Source organism: Genypterus blacodes, unplaced genomic scaffold (assembly GCF_046128005.1).
Source record: "Genypterus blacodes isolate CSIRO-AG114 ecotype Tasmania unplaced genomic scaffold, CSIRO-AGI_Gbla_v1 ptg000039l_1, whole genome shotgun sequence".
Taxonomy (NCBI): Eukaryota; Metazoa; Chordata; class Actinopteri; order Ophidiiformes; family Ophidiidae; genus Genypterus; species Genypterus blacodes.
Genome location: NW_027466852.1, coordinates 1,067,733 through 1,082,106, shown reverse-complemented (window position 1 = coordinate 1,082,106; position 14,374 = coordinate 1,067,733). Strand labels below are relative to the sequence as shown.

At 42.4% G+C, this 14,374-nt stretch overlaps 2 protein-coding genes across 2 annotated transcripts; one reads left to right on the top strand and one right to left on the bottom strand.

Moving 5' to 3' along the window:
* Positions 1-311: 311 nt before the first annotated feature.
* On the top strand, positions 312-4,611 carry rps3a (ribosomal protein S3A). Its single transcript, XM_076147706.1, has 6 exons — positions 312-421; positions 1,080-1,183; positions 1,807-1,994; positions 2,567-2,775; positions 3,971-4,080; positions 4,446-4,611. The coding sequence occupies exons 1-6, from the start codon at positions 360-362 to the stop codon at positions 4,571-4,573; spliced, it is 801 nt and encodes a 266-aa protein (XP_076003821.1). The 5' UTR covers positions 312-359; the 3' UTR covers positions 4,574-4,611.
* A 466-nt stretch (positions 4,612-5,077) lies between these two features.
* Positions 5,078-14,022, bottom strand: sh3d19 (SH3 domain containing 19; the record flags this gene model as incomplete). The annotated part of the gene is made up of 21 exons (XM_076148040.1): positions 5,078-5,391; positions 5,490-5,608; positions 5,807-5,993; positions 6,136-6,185; positions 6,533-6,765; positions 6,881-6,933; positions 7,045-7,175; positions 7,374-7,440; positions 7,548-7,691; positions 7,808-7,873; positions 7,962-8,181; positions 8,291-8,331; positions 8,806-8,912; positions 9,116-9,229; positions 9,313-10,323; positions 10,423-10,585; positions 10,852-10,921; positions 11,111-11,150; positions 11,324-11,364; positions 12,493-12,532; positions 13,926-14,022. Coding segments are annotated over 21 exons (3,105 nt in total), but the record flags the coding sequence as incomplete, so codon positions are not given.
* Between the last annotated feature and the right edge of the window lie 352 nt (positions 14,023-14,374).

Genomic DNA, 14,374 nt, shown 5'->3' with positions numbered 1-14,374 from the left:
TCCTAGTAATTGGGTCAGTAGTGTCATGATGGCACAGCCTGATGTCCAATGCAGAGTCCTGGCCTCATTCTACCATATTCGATCAAATGATATGTCATATGTCTTTTAATCTACTTTATCTTTGATGTGTTTTAAGATAACTTTGTTCTTAAATAAAGTACTATTGTAATATTGTAGTGTATGTATTGTGGTGCGGCTCAGCTGTTGAATAAGATATGCTGTGTAATACACCCTTGCATCAGCAGAGGGCGGTAAAGAAAGTCACAAGCACTCGCGAGAAAAGGCAAATCTCACAACATCGTTCTCTTTAATTCTCGCGTGAACTCCTACTTCCCCCTCTTTCACTCCCTGTAGCCAACATGGCAGTCGGCAAGAATAAGAGGCTGACCAAAGGCGGCAAGAAAGGTGCCAAAAAGAAGATGTGAGTATCTCAATTCATGCATCGCTACGTGAAATAGACTTTGTGTTCTCCGTTAAGTTTAATTTGGGTTCAAAATTACGAAGGATGACCGCGATAACAATTAGATGTTACCCGGCCGGAGCTGCTTTGGTCGCCGGCCTCGGGGGCTGTATGGAGCTGTAACACGTTTCCTTGTCATTTGCGTTCAATTATTTTGTCAGTTCATGCTGTTTTATAAACCACAATTGGATAGTCACGCAAGGAAATTAGAAATAGACCAAAATAATTCCTGAATTAACCTGTGCGTTAAATTCAATGACGGTTCGTTGTATTAAGCCTACCAACTGTTAGCACGCGTTTAGCTAATGCTGGCTACCAAGATGGCTGGCAAACCCCAGAGTTGAGACAGCTTTCATCAGGATACCGAGAATTTCCTCAACAGCCCTCATCTCTGGATTAGACGATTAGTGAAATTGTAATGCAACTGACAGAATGCAATATCTGTTTGTCCCTAAGCGATGACTGGAAGCATGACTCCTGAGTTAGATCGCTGTCCAATGCGTTGTGATAACCTGCGTGTTAGCAGCTAATCTGTCTCCATCTGGAGCTCGACAATCGTTTATCCGCCTTCATTGGTTGGTTGTTAAATTACATGTGTCTTGTGCTATTCACTCCATAGTGTGGACCCTTTCTCCAAGAAGGACTGGTATGATGTTAAGGCACCAGCTATGTTCAACATCCGCAATCTTGGCAAGACCTTGGTCACCAGGACTCAGGGAACCAGTAAGTCCGTGTTTTCTGCATAGAGTAGATTAAAGTACTCTATCCTTTCAATGCACATGTGGGGAAGGCCATTTTGAGCATGACTACCTCAGCCTGTGTTGGGTGGAGATCATCAAATCATCCTGCATGTCTGAAATATATGCAAACGTTTCTTTTTGTCTGTGTAGTGACTGAAAGACATGTGGTAAAAAACGCATGATTCTCAACGCACACATTGAGGAGCTCACTTCATTAGAAGAGCTGCTTGTTGAGGATCAGGATGCCTCTCTCTGAGACATCCTGGTCCCATCTAGCTAGAGGACCAGTGTGTAGACCTAAAACATGCTGCAGGTGTTGAATATCCAATTAAACACAGTATATGCCTCTGGATCCCACAGCATCTCAAAACAATCTTCTGTACATCTTGCTATTTTTACTTAAAATGTATGCCGGTGGACAGGGCACCCAGATGAGGATGGCTTGATTACTTTGTATATTTAACAAGCATAGTTGGATGGTCCCTAATGATAACCAGGATTACTTGATGAGATTACCTGAAATTCCCATAACTTTGCATGGCTTCCAATATATCATTCCCACCCACCTCTACTGTTTTAACACGCACATGTTCCTCATCCACCCAGGAATTGCCTCGGATGGTCTGAAGGGACGTGTGTTCGAGGTGAGCCTTGCTGACCTGCAGAACGATGAGGTGGCTTTCCGTAAATTCAAGCTGATCACCGAGGATGTTCAGGGCAAGAACTGCCTTACCAACTTCCATGGCATGGACCTGACCCGTGACAAGATGTGCTCAATGGTCAAGAAGTGGCAGGTAATGAGTCCATTTTTCTAGCAACACAGTCTATGTGAGTTTCACTGCTATGTTTGTGTATAAAAATATTCTGCTGGTTAGAGTTCCTTCAACATAAATTGCTGTGATTCAGGTGTGATGATGGAATGCATCTGGTTCGCTTGATTAATCCTTGACTAAATTGTTGTTCCGAGTATTTTATGATTTTGGATCTAATACTGCAGTTATAGAAACTACCACATTAGAAAATCTTGAACATGCACGGTTAATTGAGTTTTCCTGGTGAAAAGGGTAAACTACAGATTTAGACATGTTATCTAGGCATAAGCACTCCCATTAGGTTGATGGTGCAACAGTTATTCTTTGTCAATATGTAGCAAGATGTCTTCTCACTGACGACGCACTGTTCTCCATGTGCAGTATGTTTTCTCCTCTGGTGTTTCAAAAGTAACAGTAGCTGTTTGGTTTTGATAGTCATACTGCAAAATCATTTCCAAAGTGAATATTCTTCCTATGAGTGGCATTTATGAATTTGCCTGTTTTGTTTCCATGTGGTAGTGGTTTCTAATGTCTCCACCGTTTCCTCTCCTTAGACAATGATTGAGGCCCATGTGGACGTAAAGACCACAGATGGCTACCTACTGCGTCTGTTCTGTGTGGGTTTCACAAAGAAGCGCACCAACCAGATCAGGAAGACCTCGTACGCCCAGCACCAGCAGGTCCGTCAGATCCGCAAGAAGATGATGGAGATCATGACTCGTGAGGTTCAGACCAATGACCTCAAGGAAGTCGTCAACAAGCTGTAAGTTATAGTCTGCCATGTATTTTCACTGTCCTTTACATATGGCGTACTGTAACACACTGCCACTTTTTAGCCTCCCCCCGAACGATGGGTTTAGGTTCTAGTTTTAGTTCTAAAGTTAATAGATGTATTGCATGCAGCGTAAGAGGAGTCAGCATTCTCTATAATGAGGATTGGAAGTTGATTTCCATAATTAGTGATGGTCATTCATAATATAATACCAGGTAGTTGAAATTGATCTCTCCTGCTTATTGCACACAACTTGGTTGAAGGAATGCCTACCCCAACTCAACATTGCAGCAGGCTGTGAAGTCTATTTATGCTTCACCGTATGGGCTTAAGATCATCAATTGCAATGTTTTTTGCCATTGGCTTGGTAACATGCTTTCTGCTTCTGCCAGTACAACCTACAATTGCAGTCAGACTCACTGATTTCCATTAAAGAGATGAGACCTTATCAGAGGAAATGTCAGGTACAGGTGCCTTAATGAATGTCTCAATTAAGTGTCACACATGATTGAAGTCCTTAAAAGGCTCTGTCACCAGCCAGTCCTCACTAAACCACTCCAGCCCACTTAAACCAAAGATTGTTGATTTATTAGAAGTTGCAGAGGTATCTGAAATGGCAGCCGTGACTATAAATGATAACCTTTTAAAGGTGAATCTGCAGTATCAGTGATGTGATTTGATCTGGCTGCTACACCACATCTGAATGCACTGCTGACTTTGAAATTGAGGTTACTGCGTTAAAGTCAACATCTATACATTTTACAATAATGTTTGCTGGCCGATACCGCATTTGAACGTCTTATTTAAATATCAAACATTGGCTTAATTGTGTTAAATGTTGGCTATGTGTTGGTGCTCTTAAATAATTATAACTATTTGTAAGAGATAAGATGAAATACTTTATTTGTCACAATCAAATCACATGCAATTGAAATTTGAATTGCACCACCTTGCATATCACACTCACACACACCCTGTGCAGTTGGGGGTTCAGTGCTTTGCTCACAGGCACCTCGTTAGTGCCTTGGAGGCAAACTGGCAACTAACCAGCTGCCAGTCCACTGTCTTGGTCCACACAGGGACTCGAACCAGCAACCCTCCTGTTCCCAGCTGAGTGCCCTATGGACTGAGCTTCTGCCGCCCTGTAAATTTTTTTGTCTAATCAATGGTTGTATGTTGTGTGCAGGATCCCTGACAGCGTTGGTAAGGACATTGAGAAGGCCTGCCAGTCCATCTACCCCCTGCACGATGTCTACGTCCGCAAGGTCAAGATGCTGAAGAAGCCCAAGTTTGAGTGTAAGTAATGGAGAGCAATGACAATAAATGTATCCCTCTTGTAGCTCTCCTTTGGACTTTTGCAAACAACAAAACAAACTTTCAGTCCCAGATTGCCAGATTACAATTTTGAGTTCAGCTGAAGTGCCCTTTAAAGAAAGCTTTGAGGGTTTTTTGTTTTGACCTTGTGGGAAGGCGAAAGGGAACATGTTTGACCTAATTTAAGTCATTTAGCTGCTAAAGTTAACCTCAACTGCAAACCCGTGACTTGGCGTGTCGTGTTTTGGGCTTTAACAGCTAGCCTAATTTTGCAGTGGTGCACTTATGTACCTCTCAACTAGCATAAGCTTTGGTGCTGTACTGAAATTATTTTCCTTTCATTGCAGTGGGAAAACTCATGGAGCTCCATGGTGAGGGCGGTGGCGGCGGTGCTGCAAAGGCAACTGGCGATGACACTGGCGCAAAAGTAGAGAGGGCCGATGGTTACGAACCTCCCATCCAGGAGACAGTCTGAAAACACCCTGACATGTTTAATAAAAAATGTAAATGAGACCATCTGCTGTTCAATTTTTTTTAACTATATATGGCAACTTTCCATTTGACTTATTTAAATGGATAAAGTGAGTCCATATTTTCAGACTGCATAGTATGGGAAGGCGTTTCTAAAGTTCATTGAAGCAGCCACGGCCGCTGGAGGTTGTGATCATGGCACAGTAGTCTGGGTGCAGAGTTCAGGATGGCATCAGTGATTATGCGATCTCATAGGGTAACTAGTTTTTACAGGATGATGTCAAACAGCAATGTAGGCTACAAATCACATCAAACTGTGGTAAAGAGAAGAATGTTAATGGTACAACTAATGCTGTTAATGGGAAGATGAGTTGACTAACAATTTGACCAAACTATAAATCAAATGCCGTAGCACTGTCGAATCCACGTGAAATATGGCATGTGAATTGGCCTTGCACAGATATTTCCTTCAAACTGCGGCTTGAGACCCTGAATGAACACTTGGATATTGCAAAAGAACAATTTTTGCTTTTTATTTTGACCATGATAAATAGTAAACACTATAATCGCTTCTGACAAGTAATTGCATATGATAAAGGAAAACACTGGATTCCAGTTAAAGGCTTCTTCCCTTATATTCAACTTGCTGCATCCAAACAACATTCCATCTTTCTTCCCCACACAGACATGGATGCCACTCCTTGTCCCTCGTTAGCCCAGCTCTTGCACATAATTCTTTGGGACTAGACCCCGTATCCCTCTGGAGTCGGCAAGGAACCACTCTTCATCAACAGACTCCAAATTGGTTATAATATCCCCCACCTGCACAGGGAGAGGAATGAGGTTATTGGAATCAAAGAACATATTTGACAATGGTCATATTTGTAACTGAATATTTGATTCTTGTAAAAAAAGAATACCCGGAGAGAGAGCTCCTCATCACAGTCTGCTGTGAAATTAAATAGAGCCTTGGCTTTCCCACCTCCATTAGTGCTGTTCTGCTGGCTCTTGGATGATGTCTGGCCTGTGTGGGAAGACACTAAATTAAAGTCACTGAATGAAGAAACCATCCAATGAAACATCTGTACCAAATGGTCTTAGCTTTTTTAAAATGATGAATTATCAGACACTTGTTAGGCTTCTACAATCATTTCCTGTACAAGCCACATGGGGGCAGCACTTTGAAACAGTCACTTTCTGAGAGGCTAAAATGTTTGTAACAACCAGAAATTCATACCTGTGCTGCTCTCAACAAAAGCTGTAGGGAATGTTCCCTCTCTGCCATTGAGCTTGCCCTGGCACCACTCATCATTAAGATGTTGGATGAGCTGTATATTGTCCCCTTGTTGAAAGGACAGGTCATCATCTGTGTTCCCAACGAAGTCATATAGAGCCACTACCCACTCCACACTGGGCTGAGGGGCCTACAAGACCGACCAGAATGAGAGAAGAGATGGTGGGTAAGTTACTGATCAAAACAATTGGCTGTAGCAGACCTATGTACAGAACATATGAGGTCAGGTGCATCATTATTCAAGCTTCCTGCTTAAATAGACATGCAGTCACCTGAACAGGTTTGGTAGTCTTGGTGGGAGAACTGGTTTGTGCAGTCATTCCTGTAAAAATAGCACAGGTTATTCGACATGAACATTTAAAGCACAAAAGGGAGGTAAAGAATTGCGGGAATGTTCTGTGGTAATTAAAATGTTGCATGAGTAATCACGATTCAGAAAGAGGCTCCAGCTTTACTGCTGACACCAACTTTACATAGTACGTAATGAAACAACAGATGAACAAATTCCTGGCATACCACAGAGGAAAACACCAGCCCACACAAAAAAGGGTAGACAAAGACAATGAGAGACACGCGGCTCTTTTGTTTTTAAAGGGTTGTTGTGAAATATCCAAAGAAGTAATATACAGCAAGATTTCTCCTCACAATCTTGTTTACAGATGATCTTACCGGGCAGTGCTATCTTGGTTATCCTGGTGGGCTGCGTCTGCTGCTGCCGAGGAGGCAGATCCTCAATAATGTCCACAAATTTGACAGGGAAGATTCCAGTGTAGACCCCAAGCTGTCCCCGCGCCCACTCCTTCCCCAAATACGCCTTCAATTGGATCACGTCCCCTTCAGAGAAAGGCAGCTCGTCGCTGTGCTCCCCCTCAAAGTCGAACCTTGCCACACACCTTGGACCACTTCAGGAGAAAATGAAAAACAAAAAAAATTTAGGTTACAACAATACATTGAATTTAAAAAAAAAACATAATTTGTCATTTTTATATGTTGATTGCGTTTTGTGAAAAATGGTACCTGACTGTTGAAGACTTTCCTTTCCTGTCTGGGACGGGTTTTGGTGAATTTGACTAATTGAAGAAGAAAGCAATGAATTCCTTCAATTCAGGGATTTTGCAACTGAAAATTGCAAAAGTGAAAATATTTATTTTTAAGCAAACCTTTACTGTTTTGAATCTTACCAGAATTTTGACATGGCTAATGGGAAAGAAACCAGCCTGTCCTCCACACGTGCCCTTGTACCAGTCATTGTCCACTTGCTCCACCATGCTAACCATGTCTCCTGCCCTCAGTCCGAGTTCTCCTGGACCACCTGAAAGCAGAATTTAGACAGCACCACATCAAAATCATGGCATCAGGCACGGCAAATCCTTAAAACGCTTCAACATTCAATTTCCAAATCAAGAACAACAAACCAGACACCAATTGCAAAAGATTCCCAACCAGCAGTGTGTTTGTGCAAACCAAGCCAGCACTAGCAGCTGTTCACTTTATAAAATGGAGGCGTCACCTGGTGTGAAGTCATGTACGGCCTGAACCTTCATCCCGTTACCGTCTCTGCTAGAATCAGCCGGATCCTACACGGAGAACAAAAGAGTAATGTTTCAAAGCAGGCTGGAGGCAAAAAGAAAGGCTTAGCTCAAGTATCAGAGATGCTCTCACTCGTAGCTGAGAGACAGCTTACCTGTGGTGGGGACATGACTGAGGAAGCGGCAAGAGGAGTGATGACTGTGATGTAAGACTTCGGGACTCTGCCTGTGGTATCACCTGCTTGGCACTTAAATGTGTTATGGTCTATCTCCTCCAGTAGCAGAAGCACTTCATTTTTCTATTGTAAAGGGCACAAAAAGGTATTCGTTCAAGAAATGTGTAAAGTTAAACAGTTATATGACAGCAATATGTGTACTAATCTTTATGAAAGTATGTTCAAACTGATTCTGGCACCTGGAATGACAGCTCTCCTGTAAGGCCGCTATAATCATAGGCTGCAATGCCATGAGGAAGTTGCAACTGTGGGAAGAAACGACACAAATGGTCATTGTGTATTTTTTGAAACAAGATTACAACACATGGGTCTGCAGTGGGAGATTTTTCTCACAGTGTATTTGTTGTAGAGACGTTGCCCAGGTTTGGGCCTTGGGGGTAAGACCGGTCCTTTCTTCTGAGGCCTCTGGGTCTGTGGTTTAGGTGCAACCTCCCATTGAACTACAGGCACTGAAAGAGATCGACCTGCACCGCCAAGTTTAGGTGCAGGAGGTCTCCCTGGGCCTGCTTTAGCTGGAGGTGGGCGAGGCGGGAGAGTTTTAACCGTACCAGGTCTGCGGGTGTGATCGCAACATCAAGATCGGCACAAGTGAAATATATTATGAATACATCTGAATCCTGCTCCTAAGAGAATTAGGCATGAGGGCTTTTGCTCTTACTCACCGAGGAGGTAGCGGTAGTGCTTGTGGTAAGTCGAATGAATCCTGCAGAAGGAAAACACATTTACTTTAATTGTCTACAGGGCCCTCTAAGTAAAGGAAAAACACAGAAACCAAGCTGAAACATTCACCCACGCCTCGGGTTGGCTTAACAGCAGGCAACATTTGCATGGGGCCACAATAGTTTATTTGTATTTGTGAAAACCAGAAATGAAGCAGGTACATTGTTGTACAAGATACTCCTTGTTGAAAGAAGCTGTGGGCTCATAAAAAATGCATTACAGACTGTGAACAGATGTTCAATCAGAACATAAAGTGGAAGATTCACTTCACTGCTTTAACTTTTTTAATCCCTCCGAAAAGTAAGTCAAGTTAAAGAAAAAAACACCCTCATATTGTATTTAAAGGTCCAAAAAAGGCCATGATGCAACAGATCATTTTGCTTATTGCACAATGCTCACAAAATCTGTAAATAAATGGGCTGTGATCAGATTTGTAACTGTGAGAAGTAGATCTTACCCAGGAGGGGAGAGTGCTTGGCAGACTTTGTTTGTGGCTCATTGAAGGATCCAGGGCACCGACGGGCCTCTGGGCAGGGAGAGGAGGGGGCCTGTCCTGAACATTACCTGACACAGAGAAGAGATCAGTCTACCACAGAGTACTAACAAACCTATGCTCCATTAGGTTGTGTCAAAAAAACTGGTTAATGCCAGCTGAAAGCAAAAAAGTGTCTTAGATAGAGAGGATTGCGGATGGAGATGTAACTTTACTGAAGGAACAGAAATCATCAGAAGGTGTTCTACATCCACATAAGTGGGGATGGACTCACCTATGCCAGTTTGGCTGGGGACCCTGATAGTGGTTGGTCTTCTTGTCATACTCTGTCTTCTCAAAGAGTCACCACTACTGTCCAAACTATGCTGAGGCTTGATGGGAAAGTGATCTGAACACAAACACACCCAACTGTAATCTCTATTCTATTAGTCATTGTCATTCAAATATGCACTTCAAACAACTACTACTCACCAAATGGGCTATCCACATACTCATTCTCTTTGGCCATAGAGGTTGAGTTGTGGTTGTTGATGTTGAGGTTGGGTTTGAGGGCTTCCTTAAAAGGGTTAAGTGGAGCTGTAGTCGGTGGCTTTTCTGGAAGGGTTTTGGCTCTGGTCAGCACTGGAGGAAGTGATCGGAGCGGGATGGCTACTTTGGCAGGTGGAGTCTCTAGTTGATCGTTTAATTGTTGGCTTGCGGGTTTCTTGGGGACTTGAGGTCGAGGGCTAGGTGTTGGGACCTGGACCATGTTGAAGGGGGTAACTTCCTCATAGACATCATCTATATTGTTGTTGAACTGGGGTTTAAAAGCTAAGGAAGGTTTGGCAGAAACCGGTGGTTTGTTGGTCACCTTCCGGGGTGAAGGTTCCAGTGCTTTATCTGCTTCAACTCCATCGTCCTCGTCGATGGTAGCCTGACTCTCAAAGGCCTGGATCCTGGCCCGGAAACTGTGTTGAGTGTTGTTGACGCTCATCTCTTCAGTGGCATCGTCACCTTGCGTGCCGTCGTCAGATTGGTTAACGTCACAGTCCTGTTCACTGCAATTCTCTGGACTAAAGACCTCTAATAATTCCTTTAAATATCTACCTGAGCTCGCCTCCTCTGATTCATTGCAAGAGTCCACTTGTAAGTTGTCACAGTTTTCACTGAGTCGTACCAAGGTCTGAACTTTGACCTCTTCTGTAATTGGTAGCTTGAAGGATTTAATCCGAGGAAGTGGCACAGGGCATTGATTGTGCTGTGGCTCGGGGGATGGGGGAGATGTTTCAGCAGGGGGGGCAACCTTCCAGTGTACAGTGACAGATCTGGTGCATATGCGGGTGGAGTCTGCTTGGTGCAGTTGTTTAACATCTAACTTAGAGCCACTTTGGTTTGCACCGTCTGTGAATGTTCCAACCTTAGTAGGTGCAGATATTTTAGCAGAAGGTTCCCTGTGTGCTGATTTTGGCAAAGATGGTCTTGCTGGTTTTTGTGTCTTTTTGTCTGAGAGGAAACAAAGAATCATCACGTTTTGAGCCAATAAAAGCCTATCAAATACAAATATAATGAACTTTATAATAATGAATAAGTGATATGCTTCACCAGCAGATGTTTTCTCTTTGGACTTTGGAGCTGCTGTGTGTGATGTGATGGGGCAGCCGGTATTTGCAGTCTGGGTGGCACTGCTGGAGGTGGAGGTGGCACAGGCAGACCGGCGGGGGGCTGCAATGGGCTTGACAACTTCCTGGGTCTTTTGTTTAATGACCTGGTCATAAGATGGTGGGAGCTAAGTCATGACAATGCACACACACACACACACACACACACACACACACACACACACACACACACACACACACACACACACACACACACACACACACACACACACACACACACACACACACACACACACACACACACACACACACACACATAAATACCACCTCAACATAAAACAAACAAATATTTCACCGCCCCACATAGTTGTCTCAGACGTGATCACATCAATAACAGTTGGAACAGGCCTACCACAGGGGATCCTGGAAACCAGTTGTTACTGGCCAAAGGCTCGGCTGAGAGGATTGTGATCTCTGGTCGCCTGACAGAAAACCCACAGCATTTAAATGGTGTTAAATGATGTTTAACCATTGATATTAATAAACACACACAAAAGTACACATACAAAACATGTACAGGGGATTTAAGTCAGCACTTTAAAGTCACCATGAAATCAAATGTTTATTGAAATGATAATGCTTTAAATAAGCTGTAACAAAGCAAACATTACCTCCTGTCTCTGTTATGATCAGCCTGAGAGTTTGTTCTTGCTGAAAGATGAAAAGGTTATATAAATATGTCAGAATTTGTGCAAAATTTGCCTGCCTAAAATCTGGTGTTAAGCAACAAATATCACTTTATCTGTATCGAATTAAAGAAAGAAACTGCAGTGATTTTACTTGGTGTCATACTGCTGCTACTTTTTCAGGTCTGGCATACTTACTTCGTTTGATAGCAGCTCGTATAGATGACAGAGGTCCTAAACTGAAAAAGAGAGTGGAGGAGGAAGTACATTTATCTCTGAGGTGTTCGATACCTTTATGGTGACTCAGCGCTAAAAAATCCCCTCACTTGCCCGTGGGCGTCACACGTAGGAGAGCCTCTTTCTGTGCAACTACTCATACATCACACTGCTGATGTCTAAAATTACAAATATATGTCATAAATAAACAGTAAAATGGATTGTAACAAAGGCTAAGAGAGGAATGAGACAAAGAATAAAAAGAAATATATTGAATTTGATTAAATATTAAATTATGTTTTCAAATGAATCAAAGATTTTACATTTAAAAGAGACTGGCAAATTGCATTATCTGGCAATAATGCAGTGAGACTGCCAAACATAAAAAGGATTGCGGACTAAGAACAAAAGCAAACACATTTGAAATCCAGTGCATACCTACCTCACACCCCCATTTTAACGGCAGCAGAAACACAGAACATGTGAGCACCATTCATTCCAGTGATTCCAAAATGAAATGACCGATCAATGCTTTCCTAATCATAAAATGTTATCATTGATACAGGACTCAGTTCCATGGTCTATGTGCTGTGGTATCCATGTCCTCGCTGAGAAATGTGCAGAGACAGAGCTAATGTGACAACACACTCCTAACCAAAGCTAAATTCTCTGGAGTAGGCTCATCATTAGGATACACACTGCTCGTTAAGCAGAGGGGGAAACTGCTGTCAACTGTCGGGGGTAAACACCAACCAGCAGGATCATATAAACACATGAACGTAAGGGCCAAAACATACAGTGTGTGATCTTTCATAATACAGACTCGCTGAGGTTTACAAAGACTAGTTAGGACGGTATAATCTACGTGTTTCCCTGCCTAAACAACAACAAAGCAACAGAATTACTGATGCATTCACCCCCACCATGACCTGAGCCTGTCAGTCGCTGAGGACGGATCAGGGCATTGTTTGGTTCATTCACAACTTCACCATCAGCACATCCAACTGTTAAAGGGATTGTACCACTTTAACAGCTGCAGACACAGATACCTTACGATATGTGGATCTACTGGCCGCACAACTTCTTAAACCTCTGTTTTCACTACTTCATCTACGTCTCAATAAATGAGTATTTGTTTTGGCTCCACGTACCTGGAATGTAAAAGATCTGTCTTTGTTCTTTCAGGATGATCTGTGGAGAGAGAGAGAGGGTAAGTCAGTTAACATTTCTAATTTCCCAAACAATGAACAGGCTTCTCATAAAACAGATGAGTCACAACAATTCACAATCCAGACACTAATCAACATTAACCACGACTTGCTTACACCAGTTACAAACTAGAATAACAAGAACCTAACCCTAACCAGCTGGTCAAGTACATGTAATCCTTTATGCTGGTATGCACCAAGTACAAAGTATACACTGCATGGAAACTGTATGGATATATGAGTAATGCTGACGTCCTTGTTTTTACCATCCATGAATAATGACACGTCACATTAGAGTTACAGTGATTTACTTCTAACATTTAAGGGTTTTTTCTTTTCTTTTTTTCAAATTGTTGGAACTTATAGACAAAAAGATGGGGATACAGAAAAAACAATTCATTGATCCACTGGGGAAATGAAATACTGTTCATAACTTCAACATGCTGCTCCATTCTTAGTAATGGAGTGTAAAAGTGTTTCTGTCATCTGTCCACTTTATTCTCGCCCTCTTAAGTGGCAAACATTATTTAACTACATCACTGAATGAGTTTTGATCTTTTCAGAGACAGAATGGATTTATTTGAAATAAAGGTCAAATCAAAACAACAGCTTGAAAAAAATGCTTTCTTAGGGCTATAAAGCTTTTTCTTTGAGAGACTAGGCAGCACTACACTTTTATTTTGTAATTGGATTAGAGATGATTATCCCATACAGACCAGAACGCATCTTTGAAGCTGAAACAGACCCTGACTAAAGCAAAAATGAACTTACACTTCTGAGTTGCTGTTTCAGACTCATACCATGCATTTACTCCTATCATTTCCCTTACCTCAGTGCCTGATTCTCAAGTTACACTTTCGAGTGACAGGACTAGATTTCACGTTACATCCTGTTCGGCAAATAAGCCACACACAGAAATATAAACAGTGCGATCAATCTAAGACGTTATTTATGTTTGTAGTTTCTCCATATCAAAGTATAAACCTTTAGAAATGCATACGGAAGATGAAAAACAAATACTTGAGGCAGCAGATGAGGTCACTATTGTTGTTAATGCCTGTGACCTGAAACCGCACTGGAAGACAGATCCACCTGTCACACCTGTTACTGATTATCCTTCAGTGCCACAGTTCACTGCACCGTGTTCCACTTTAACAGCACGTGAGGCCGATCCTTGTCCTTGCATTTAATGTGTAAGATTTTCTTTCAAACATCCTTTCTGGCAACTGATTAATGTCTGCTACTGCCAACATCTATTTCCTGTTAGATATATTCATTTTGGCATAGAGGACAAATGACATGATGGATTCAATGCCTCACTTATCCACAGTACTGCATTTATATAACATTTTGCAACATTATAATGATGCTCCTACCTGTTAAAAAGGCATAAATAGGGAAATATCCAAGTCTGATAGGATCCTCCCTCCATGTGAGTGTGTTTGAGTGTAACAAAGAAGTCAAAGCTTGCTTTCACACACCCACAGACAACAGAAAAAGAGGGAGGGCCCTTTAATTTCTTCGCTCTCTCCTGTGCTTACTCTGACAAACTGGAATGTGGTCATTCAGGAAGTGTTGGTTGTGCCACACGACACACAGCACTTCCGTCACTTCCCTACCAAACTAAAAGGTCACCTGGATAATCACAACACACTCTGTGCCATTCTACCTGCACTCAGCGGGCAAGAGCTTCAACGATTAACTGCAACAGCAATTTGTGTCGTGGTCATGGTGGAGTTATTGGAGATGTTTGAACCCTTTTGCCATGGCACCAATGTGTATCTGACGGACCACATTTGTAAAAAACTTAGAGCAGACATCCGTT